Raw genomic sequence first — 11,644 nt, forward strand, 5'->3', positions numbered from 1 at the left:
CAGACTTAGCTAACTGGATGCGTGTGTTTGCAAGTCATTATGGCATCAAGAGCTGTGATATTTCTGTGATATTCTATTGTAATTTTGTAGCTTTGGTGACGGGCTGTTCTCTGCAGAGGGAACTACGGCAGAGGAAGAAATGCCCAGACAGACTGCGGGCAGAAACTGCTGAAATGTCTTCAAACACAAGCTATGGTGCAGTACAAGCATCTCAAATCTGCCTTAAGCTCCATCCTGCAAAATGCATATGAAGAATCAAAAAATGAAAGAAGCGGGATTGCTTGTGCTCATTTCCTCTCAGAGCTGCTCCTGAAAAATGCATAAACCGGTCACAGCGTGCAGATATCAAATGATCCTGTGGTTCACTCCAATGTCCAGGATGTGGAAAATGTATTCATAAATGAGCTGATCCAGAGTCTGACCTGTAATTAAATGTAAAGCTGTAAGGAAGAAACATAATCCATGTTAACGGAAGGATGAACGATCTCAATTTTCAAAGACGTTTTTAACATCACCTTCCCACAGCAACAGGTTCCCCTATGAAGCAAGAAGGCTCAATATATACATTTTTAGCACATAAACATTAAGAGTAAAACATGCCTCAAGTGAATAAAAAAAAAACAGCCTGTTGATTGAAGATGCCTTGAAGAATGATATAAAATGTCTACGCGACACAAGGAGGAGGAGACTCCAGTCTGAAGGACTTTTGTATTGCAGATGCGATGGAAAAAGAAAAAGCAAAATACTCGGACAAAAACTGAAAAAAAGAAATGCTTTGTATGCTGTAGACAATGACCTGTCTGGATTATAACTTCACGCGACTGCAGCTGGTGAAAAAAAAAAGAAATGTTAACCAATTCACCTACTCAGACAAGGATCGGTTAAGTCCTTGAAGCAGGAAATCTGCCGTGTTGAACCACTGCAGATCAAAAGGAATTAAACACTTCATTTACATGTGCACAGGAAATAAAATCTGATGAATGCAGATGAATTTAAAGGGGCCATAACCTTTTAAAAAATCTCATTTAATCAACGCAATTAAACCAGGAAAGCCCATTATTGCTTTAAGCTTTAAGAGTTGAACAGCATTCCCCCCACATTAAATGATTGACAGGGTCGTTTTTATGGATCAAATCATTTAGAAATCTGTGTAAATGCTTAAGTCACCTGGTTATCGTCATAATTTCTGTACCGATGTATAAAGTTTTCAGTTCCCTAACTCTTAATTACGGATCCAAGCATTTTTCTCTCCACATACCAATGACATACATTTAAATGGCATACATTTTGCTGTTCTTTGCTGTTGCCACATCCTTATCCAGTGACTGATACTGAAATTCTGTTCAGCATGCATGCGGTAAAGAAATAGTTGTTACACAGACAAATGTAAGAAAGCAAGCAGCATCCAATCTTAGAACGAGACCAGGCTCTGCTGTACACAATCCACGAACACACATTTTTTATCGTTCGAAACTGTTGTTTGTTCAGAAGTGTGTTCGCAGCGTCACTTTAATTGCCACTTTACCAACCAGGACACCACAGTGCAAAAAACAAAGACAAAGGAGTACTAAAGCAAACTGTGATTTGTCTTCCCTCCCTCTCTGCATCAGCCCTTTGCTTTTCCTAACGTCTGCTCGAGGAAGCAAGAGAAAAAGGAACCAGGCAGTCAAACTGTCACAGCATACAGTAAAAAATGCCACTGCACAGCATACCAAAGGTCTTGCTTCCATTCATTTAGATTTATGTCACTCAGTCTGATTATCCAGGACAAATTATCCATCCACAGATTAGCCACTACTCCAATGGCTATGTTTATGTTTAATCAGTTCAGAATTCATATTCGATTCCTAAAAAAAAAAAGCTAATCTGAAGAAACTTAAAATAAATACTCTGGTATTCATGAAATGTAGAGTAAAGTGATGTCAAACATATTTTATGTCCCTCTACATGTTAAAGTTCGTATTTGGTAGTAGGTAAGTAGGTAGTGGGTAACATGCCCATAAAGTCACAGCTTCAAATCCCACTTACTACACTACGTGTCCCTGAGCAAGACTCTTAACCCTGAGTGTCTCCAGGGGGGACTTGTCCCTGTCACTACTGATTGTAAGTGGCACTGGATAAGGGCTTCTGATAAATACCATAAATGTAATATTTGCTTCTCATGTCACTTTCGTCTGCATTTGTCGCATGGAGTAGAAGGCAAGAGGCAGAGTATCCATCATCCAACATATATTAATGTCAATAAATGACATTTCATTTCACTCAGATTCAATGGGCAAAGTATGTACGCTACATTTGCTATTCACTACAGTAGCCATTCTACTGCTGAGGGTCACTGACTTTCTATATAGTACAGTAAAAAAAAAAATCACGGTTTGTTAATGACTCTGCAAGTGCACTGAGCAAAAAGAACAGATATTTACCTAGAAATGGGCTGTTTTTTATTTTATTTTTCTGCCCTCTTTTTTTATTAATTCCAGGAATAGGCTACCGGTGCATATGATCATGGAAACAGCGGAATTAGTGTGCGCTGGCTATGTGAGGAAACGGGCGGGCTGAGGAGAGGTTGCAGACCCTGTCAGCAGTGCAGAGGCAGGGATTACAGCTAAGAGCTTTTTAACTGCTTCAATCAACCCGGCCCACATCAGCAGTTACAGGCATCTGTTATTAGCATTTGTGCCTGTTACACTAAAATATGAAATATCCCTTGGGGGCAATAGATTAGGTTTGGACAGATGTCGGTCAGCCACAGCTGATGTCTCATATTTCGTGCAAGGAAAAACTCCTAGTAAGGCAGAGAAAAAAATAGCAGGCTTTAAGCTTCCAGTAATTTCCTGAAAGTGCTTTCTATTGTTATGAAATATGAAAAACGCACACATAATATTTTAAACATTAACATTAAAAGAATGTGAAAGATTAACTAAAAATGACACATTTTTAAAAAGACTGAGTCATGCTGCAAATCCTTCTGTAGTATAATATAAACCATTAATAATGTCATTTATTGTCATTTATTTCAATTCACTAATTACTCATTCAGACCCCCTGGTACGAACATAGGCTCAAGCTCATTAGTAGCAGGAGGATTTGTATGAGAGGGGATTGCATTAAAGACATGGGTCAGAAGTGAAAATTGGGTGAAAACAGCACTCACCTTGCGAGGCTGGAAGTCGTATTTCACACAGTGCTGGAATCCCTTGCCTTTTGACTTCAGTGAGGTCACAATCAGACAATTGCCAACAAAGTGTGCCGAATACCCAACTCCTTTGCTTGTGCGAAAGCTGCAAGGACACAGAGATTAAAATCGCATATGAACAGTAGAACTGTAACACTTAGATTTTTATCCCAATTTTCTCTGATACGGCCAGTCTGAAACCAAAGACACCAGGGAAAATAAACCATTTATTAACTAATAAAATCATGAGGATTTCAAAAACAACATGATTTGGTTCCAAATTCTCTTCGTTGTCCCAAATGACTATACTGTAAGTGTATTTTTAGACCATGTCATGTGACAACGTAACCAGAGTGTTAGGGTTAATAGACAGCACAAGTCAAAATCACATTACTATGTAATAAAGTACTTCACCAATTACAGAAAAAAAAGCGGTTTCGTTTGTAACTGAAAGACCTGAATAAAATGTTGAAATTTCTGAATCAATCTTGAATTGGAATTGGAATTAATATGAATTGTCATTGTAATTTTTTGCTGCCACTGCCAACAGAAAATAGGATAATTAAACAGCTAACTACAAAGTCAAGGTCGATTGGGGAAATGCTCCAAAGTTTGTGTGATGAAAGGAAAATCTATATATAAATAAATTGATAAATTATGGGGTAAGGGCCTGGAGCCATAACTGTTGGCAGACCACCATGACGGATGCCAATGTGGATGACATTATCCACTCCTGTTCCGTTTTTTTAAAAGAGAATACGCTCGTAATTGCCACCCGAAAACACGTCAGTAAATCAACTTCCTTTTCCAGGGGGAAGATCTGCTGATGAATGTTTGGCATTGGGGAACACCGGTGACAAAACATGCGAGTTTTGCCATCTCACTCTCTTCAGATTGGCTGATGAATGATTTGGCTGAGTTGGCTCCCTCCACACTCTCTCCCTCTATCTGCCTACCCTGCTGACGGGATGCCCTTCATCTGAAACCCCCCCGCCAGCTGAGCAGAGCCATCCCGCCATTCAGCAGTCACCTCGGCCCGCCCGCAGGGTCTCAGAGTCGGCAGTGGCCAGCAGTAATGACCTCCATGCGACGGGCCGTCCTTCCCCTTCCTCCTCCAAGACTCCGCTGAGACCAGCGATCCGTAGACTGGCTAAGCTGATAAGGCAAGGCGATTAAGGCTGATCTGGGATCTGTGGACATCCGGGGGTACATGCTGAGCCCGAGCAGGAAGGGCTGATCCTGAGTCAGTTCACGGGGCGGCAACGGAGGGAGAGAGGCTGCCTGCTGTTGATTAGATTCCCTGCATTAGCATGAGTGGCGCAGAGAAGCGATGCTGCTTTTCGCATAATGGCGCTGGGCTGCCGTCCACCAGCAGCCAAAGGCATAAACAGGATTAGCAAAGGACATCAACACACTTCCGCGTCCTGTTTTACCAAGGAGTTGCCAGCAGGCCAATGGAGCCAGAATACCAATCGTCCGGATCTGGTGGATCCCATAATGATAAAGAAAACTGGCCTTCTTATCTGACACCACTATCCAGAATAAGCGTAATGCAATAATTACCCCAGACTCTTTAATATGTCAACGATTGTTACGTCCTGGTTTTTTGGTGTGTTTCTGTTCTGTGTTTGCAGGAAGCCTGCAAGTTCCTGCAGTGGGCAGCCAGAATAAAAGGGGCCTCAGTTTCCTTTTCCTAAAATGTTTCCTATAAATGTTTGAATTGATTGAATTGGTCTGTAAACAGATTTAACAGAGACAGTGATGTCCGCTGATAGAGGAATGAGTCATTTCTAATTCATCTGTCACATTCATAATGTTTAAAATATTGTTTCTTGGTGCATGATTGACCATTGCGTGTCCTGCTGACCGTTATGTCTGTGGCCGCTTTGGGAGCTGGAGCTCACCTTCTCTTCCTTTTTTCATTTGAATGCAGCAGTGTCCCATCCTGCCCTAGACAGGAGCCTGACATTCCGTTTAAATGTATTCTATTTGCTTGTTGTAAATGTCCCCAATTTGTACCATGTTCTCAATTCAGATGAAACGGGATGCAAATCAAGATCACCAGGGATTCACCAGCGGTCCACAGCTGAGTTTGTAGACCATTACGTTCCTCCACTCCAGTAACAACCACTGGAGTCCGGGAATGCGGGTGAGACAGGAGCGACAGGAAAAACAGACGCACTTGTCGCGCATCCCCATCCCTTTCATCTTCTCCTTACCCCCCTCTTCATCTTCCATGTTTTCTTTCCCTCACCACTTCTCTTGTTCTGCTTCTTTTTTTCCTTCCACGCGCCCTCCCCCGCTCCTCCGCCTCTTCCCCTGTAGGCCGCGCACCCCGATGGTTCTGATAGCAGACGATAAACAGCGGGCTTCCGGGCTATTGATCTCTGTGCTAATTACCCACAACGTCTCTACACAAGACGCTCCTTCTGTTCAGCAGACATTAAAAAACCAAATGAATACTCGTTTCCACGGTGCGCCCCCCCCTCCGCGCTCTCCTCCTCTGATTCCGCCCTGAACCGGCGACCGCGGTTCACACTGGATCTGGTTTAATCAGGAACAAAAACCTGACCCGGTTCCCTCTCTTCGGCATAATCACCCGGGACCAAACATAAATGTGTTTAGCAAGTTTAGCGGGGAACTTTAAGCAGCGGCAAGACAAAACCCTCCATGATAATCCACACGACCTGATTTCCTCAGATTTCGGCCCGTCAGCATCGTTAGCCAGAAAATCCACTAATTCAATGAAACGTACTTACCAGTACAGATAGGGCTTGTCTTTGTCAACGTTGATATTATTCAGGGGGTCCATCCGGAACCAAGTGTTCAGGCTGAAGCCATTCTGATAAGGCCACTTAGCAATAGGTGGTAAAGCAATTGCCTGGGAACAAACGGTCGATGTGTTAGGAACACCTCAGACTAAAGCACATACAAATGATTTAAATGCTGAAAGTACACCGCAAATAACAGTACACTGCCTCTTGAACAATTACGTTACGTCATTTTCCAACCAAAAAGTGACATAACTCTGTAATCGAACCCACATTTGCTGATGCACCAAATACTTAACCAGTCTGAATTGGGCCGGTTTTATTGTTTTCAGCTGCAACAGGGATTTCTAATAATCAATGAGCCTTTTAAAGTGACTGACTTTAAAGGGAACAAAGCAACTAATTGCTGCCAACAACGGGACGCTCTGCAGAATATTCCATTCATTAACCGCCATTTCCTGTTACCATGATCAAAAGCACTGATCCCCACATTTATCTCCAATGTGAGTTGGACCGAAGTAAAACAACCAGGGTTTTCTGAACCCAGGGTATTGAAAACAAAAAATGAATAAGTCGAACAGAAAAAGACAATTAAATCTTCAGTTGGTTACACTTCCTGTTGAGTCAGAGCGGGTTTGAGACTTACTGCAGCAACTGCGTCCCGGGAAATTGAAGAAGGTATCCGGCCCGTGCCTTTGCGGCATCTGGTTGAGAACCGACAGGAGCTTGAACGCATGTTTTGGCTACAGAGGGAGGAAGAGAGGATGAGAGGTCAGGGACTTTCTTTAAAAGAGACCTAAAAGTGTCTAACTCTTTCCACCACAGGGAAACCACCACGAGTCAGTGGCCCGTCAATTACAGTCTGGTCCACAGCAAACAGTCAATACTGAGTCTGAGAGCATCAGTCTGAGCTCAACTCAGGCAGAGACTGTGACACTGTGGCACAGCAACAAAGCAATACAGACAAAAACCGATATCAAAAAACACGTAATGATCGTGAAGTGATTGTGATACACTGCAGCACAGAATGCGGTGACACAACGAAATGTGTCCTCTGCTTTTAACCATCACCCTTGGTGAGCAGGTGGCAGCCATGACAGGTGCTCAGGGAGCAGTGTGTGGGGACGGTGCTTTGCTCAGTGCACACCTCAGTGGCACCTTGGCGGATCGGGATACGAACAGGCAACCTTCCTTACCAGCTAGTCCACCCCTGCCCCTCTAATAATCTCAACAAACTGAGCCAATAATTACCAACTATCCACATGTTTCCAACATATCCACATAAAATATTACATACACTTGAACAAGTTTGAGCAGCATAATGGTCAGATGATTGTTGTATTTGGTACAATTTTTTCACGTTCCCAATGTTCCTATATATGTCTGTGTGTGTGTGTGTGTGTGTGTGTGTAAATATTCAAATATCTGAAAGGAATTTTTATCCCAGCCCTGCCCTGAGCTGTTCTCCTGTGACCCGAGTCCTGTCACTCACCCACGGCCTCCATCTCCCCTCAGCATGCTGAAGAGAAGCTTCAGTTCTTTGACGGTGATGCTGTAGCTGGCCAGGACCCCCAGCATGTCCACTAGCAGGTCTGAGGAAACAGAGACAGAACATCATAAAAAGAAGAACCGCTAACGTAAAGAAGACACGACTGACCCGATACTTTCGATGACCTGCATCATCCTCTGTAAATGTTCATAAATATGCTTGTTGGTACACTTTTAACATCAAATTTGCAGGGGAACATTTCAGCGCTTGTCATGTGTTCACCATTAATCAGTAATTAGCTGAACATGTTTTATCAGTAATTAATGCAGCTGTGTTATGTTAATTGTTCTCACAGCTTCCAACAAGACTCTCTAAAACCAGTGGGACAGAATTCAACATCATTTCTCTATTGACCTTAGTAGCAAATGCTAATGCAGCAATGATACCAGTGCATACAAAAATGCTTTCAAATTTCAATTGATTAACACATATTAAACTCCATATCGGGTTAATGTTCCTCATTATAAAATATGACATTTTATTTAGAGTTTGGATTAATTTGTTAAACTGACCATGATTACAGGATGGCTACCATTACAAAGTCAAAGGTTTACAATACATGTCTATAAAATGTCATATATTACATCCACTTTGCCTGGTTTCATTAAACATGTTCACTAAAATGAAAGAAAAAGACAAAGATGGGAGACCAGGTCTTTAAATATTCAAAGGCGAGATTTGTGCAAGAAGGAAGATCTAGATTAAAAACAGATTAATACAATAACAATTACGCACGGCCATTAAATGTCTTCATGCTAAACTGCACCAATGTACGATATCCCCATAAGCACCAAGTCTGCAAATATTAACGTGCACAGGGATGCTTTTTCAGTAGTTGCTACTCCAGCAATACCCATCGTAACTTCGGGGCTGTTCACTGGCAGTGATAAACTGAGGAGCATTAAGTAAGGCTCCAGCAGTCTATCAGCACCGGGTAATGTCTTCATTTAATGCTTCATCACCAGCGATGAGGGTGATATATGTGATCGGAGCCTTGCGTAGCGTGGCATATGTCAGACAAACTACAATCTAAAGAAATGCTGATGCAACAAAGTGCCTACAAATTAAAAAAATGGGGGGTTGGGTGGGTTAATTTGAGATGAATGCCAAACTAAAATATCGTTCTTGAACATCATTCTTAAAGCAAAAAAATTTAATATTCCTCTAAGCTGCCATTCAATCTCATTACGAAACAGACTGTAACTAATGAGATTTCTTCCTCAATCTCCTCTTCCCTAAGCCGATGGATTTCACCACAGCAAAGATATCAACTTAATCCACATGCGTTCCATTCCTGAAGTTGGGACACAGGACCCTTCTGGTGTTCTTCACCCATACCTGCTGTTCTCAGGGGACTGCAGAATGTAATCTTTGACCTCTGCAGTGCAGTGGAAGCGCGAATAAGCCAGAAAAAGCAACATATCCTCTTTAATACCATGTGACCATAAAACCTTGGATTACATTTCTCAGGCCCCGCGGCCGCAGGAGAGACCTGTGGTCAAATCCGCCTCTGCAGCGAGATCAACTGAAGTGGCTGAACACATGGTGGGGGGTGAAGGGATGTTCTCGAGGCAGCATTAATCTGGCAAAAAATGTGCGCTTAATTGCTGCGCAGCGTGGGGTCTGCAAAACCTGGTGAAAGTTCACGAGAAATCCCTGCATTTGTTGTGTGCCGCTCCGCTTAAACCCTCCCTAAGCCCTTTTGGAATTAATGTATCTTTATCAACGCAAATAAGAAAAACAACCCATATTTTTCTGCATAGGAATTCATTCAAAATGGTGCTGGGCCTGGTCCAGCGGTGACGTTATGGGCTGACCGCCTCTTGAGAAGAGGTTAATCAGACCAATCTGACCTGCCCTGCTCCACGAAAAACATTTTTTTGGTTCAGGAAATTTTAATAGTGCTTGTAAAAGTTCTTGTGCAAAATTCATTGCTTAGGAAAGAAAACAATCTGGTCCCATCACGCTCCACATGACTGCGGCCATTGAAAGTTAAAGTGATTGTTTTTGTCATTGTGATACACTGCAGCACAGTACACGTCGGCACAATGAAATGTGCCCTCTGTATTTAACCCATCACTCGAAGGCCCCATCCACACGTCTTTCTCTGAAACGGTAAAATTTCTGTCCAATCTGGCCTTGCATCCACACGGAAACCACAATGAAAGACCAGTCCCAGAACGAGCATTTTCTGATATATTTTCTCTTTTACGCGTCTCTGTGTGAACCTGTGCGATCAGCCGTTCGGGGGAAAAAAGTCTTATAAACTCCCGGTGGTTCAAGGAACAGAGACATATCAGGAACATATTGAATTCTAAACCAATCAGAGATCGTGAAGGGCGGGGCTGGTCTCTGATTGGCCATGGTCCAGATATTACTCGACGTTGAAAGTTCGCGTGCTGCACGAGAGAGAGGTGAGTAGCCTGGACCCGTCAGATACAGGCCTTAAAAGTTACACTGACAAAGAGAAGTGATTGTCATTGTGCTACACAGCAGCACAGCACACGGTGAACACAGTGAAATGTGTCCTCTGCATTTAACCCATCACCCTTAGTGAGCAGTGGGCAGCCATGACAGGCACCCGGGGAGCGGTGTGTGGGGACGGTGCTTTGCACAGTGGCACCTCAGTGGCACCTTGGCGGGTCAGGATTCGAACCGGCAACCTTCTGATTACGGGGCCGCTTCCTTAACCGCTAGGCCACCACTGCCCCACACTGAGCCCGACAATTACAGCTATTTAAAAGTCCAAACCTAATACTATTGTGGTGGTGGATGCTGGCTCAAGTCTTTTATACATTTTTTGACGTCATTCTTCATAAATGTTTTTTCCGACTTCTCAGACTTTCATTGCTTTCATTTCAAGTGCAACCAGAAAGTAATCAGCATTGGCTATTAACCACAGCATCCACTTTCATGATAATCAAAATGCATCAACTGACCGCTCATTTACTGCGCAAGCCCGAGTAAAGTGATACAAATTAAATGCTGCATAATGCATAATGCATCTATAAAACACATTAAATGCAACAGGCACAAATGATAATCAGGTTCAACCCCTTAAAACATTTGCACTTTCAAATTAGATTTTCTTTTTATTTAATTTATCTTCTTTTAATTTCAGCTCAGTGAAGCACTTTAAGCACCAAAACATTTTTAGTAAGTTACCTTTCTTGTAGAATTTTGCTTCAAATAGAGAACTTTATGTTAACCAGGTTGTTAGATAATAATTTACAAGTCAATATTGCCTATATTGACAGTGATTTGAAAAGAAAGTAAAGAGTGAACCCGTAAAGCTGCGATGTTAAATGCGATTCGATCAAAACATTTGTGAACCTATCGTTTGTGCTGGTGCACCTAAGAAAAAAAGTTTAATCAGTTAGTTGAGAGCATTTTGAACATTAGTGGTTTGGGATTTGAACACACAACCCTTCAGTTATGAGAGCGCTTCCATATCCGCTAGGACACCACTACCCCTGCTGCCATATCACATGACCAAAAAACACAAAAGCATAAATTATTCATATCCAACTGACAGCATTTATTAAGTGCATTTCTGGACATATTCGGTTGCCCCGGCCGTTTTATCACTCCACTGATGCCAGAACCTGGGGAGTGAAGACAGACTGACGGATTGATGAAGACGTACCCGCAATCATGTCGTCCACGGAGCTCATCTTCAGCAGCACCTGCTGGATGAGTCCCACCTCGGTACTGGTCTGCAGGTTGCGGACGCTCTTGCGCAGGATGGCAGTGAACATGCTCCAGATCTCGGCCTGGCAGGTGACCTGACAGTGTTCCAGCAGCTCCACCATGCAGCCGATGCTCTCCGCGTCCTGGATGATGAAGTTCATCTCCAGGTCAAACTCTCCACCCACCAACTGAGGAGAGAGGAAAAGAGGGAATGAGATCCCCGTTCCACCCACAACGCACAAAAAATTTGCAAAAAAAATCAAGTCTAAACATTTCACATTAGGTGGGAAGCTCGGAGTTGAAAGAAAAAGGAGCAGGAAAAGCTCCCAACCAATTGGCCTTTCCCGTCACACACAACAACGATGATTAAGAAGCCAGTAAACAACAATCAATGATTTTATTCTTGAGGGCCAACAAGCATGAAATTGACCACCTCCAGCGATGCCTGCTGCTCGAGGA

General features: G+C 42.9%; 1 protein-coding gene across 1 annotated transcript in view; it reads right to left on the reverse strand.

Moving 5' to 3' along the window:
- The window catches only part of LOC114774347 (neurobeachin-like), a gene marked incomplete at its 3' end in the record, with an annotated part of 88,888 nt that extends 77,520 nt beyond the window's left edge, over positions 1–11,368 (reverse strand). The window contains 6 exon segments of the mRNA XM_028966272.1: positions 3,155–3,281; positions 5,935–6,088; positions 6,602–6,689; positions 7,240–7,244; positions 7,443–7,538; positions 11,142–11,368. Coding sequence (XP_028822105.1) covers positions 3,155–3,281; positions 5,935–6,088; positions 6,602–6,689; positions 7,240–7,244; positions 7,443–7,538; positions 11,142–11,346 — 675 coding nt within the window.
- Between the last annotated feature and the right edge of the window lie 276 nt (positions 11,369–11,644).

Source organism: Denticeps clupeoides, unplaced genomic scaffold, assembly GCF_900700375.1.
Source record: "Denticeps clupeoides unplaced genomic scaffold, fDenClu1.1, whole genome shotgun sequence".
NCBI lineage: Eukaryota > Metazoa > Chordata > Actinopteri > Clupeiformes > Denticipitidae > Denticeps > Denticeps clupeoides.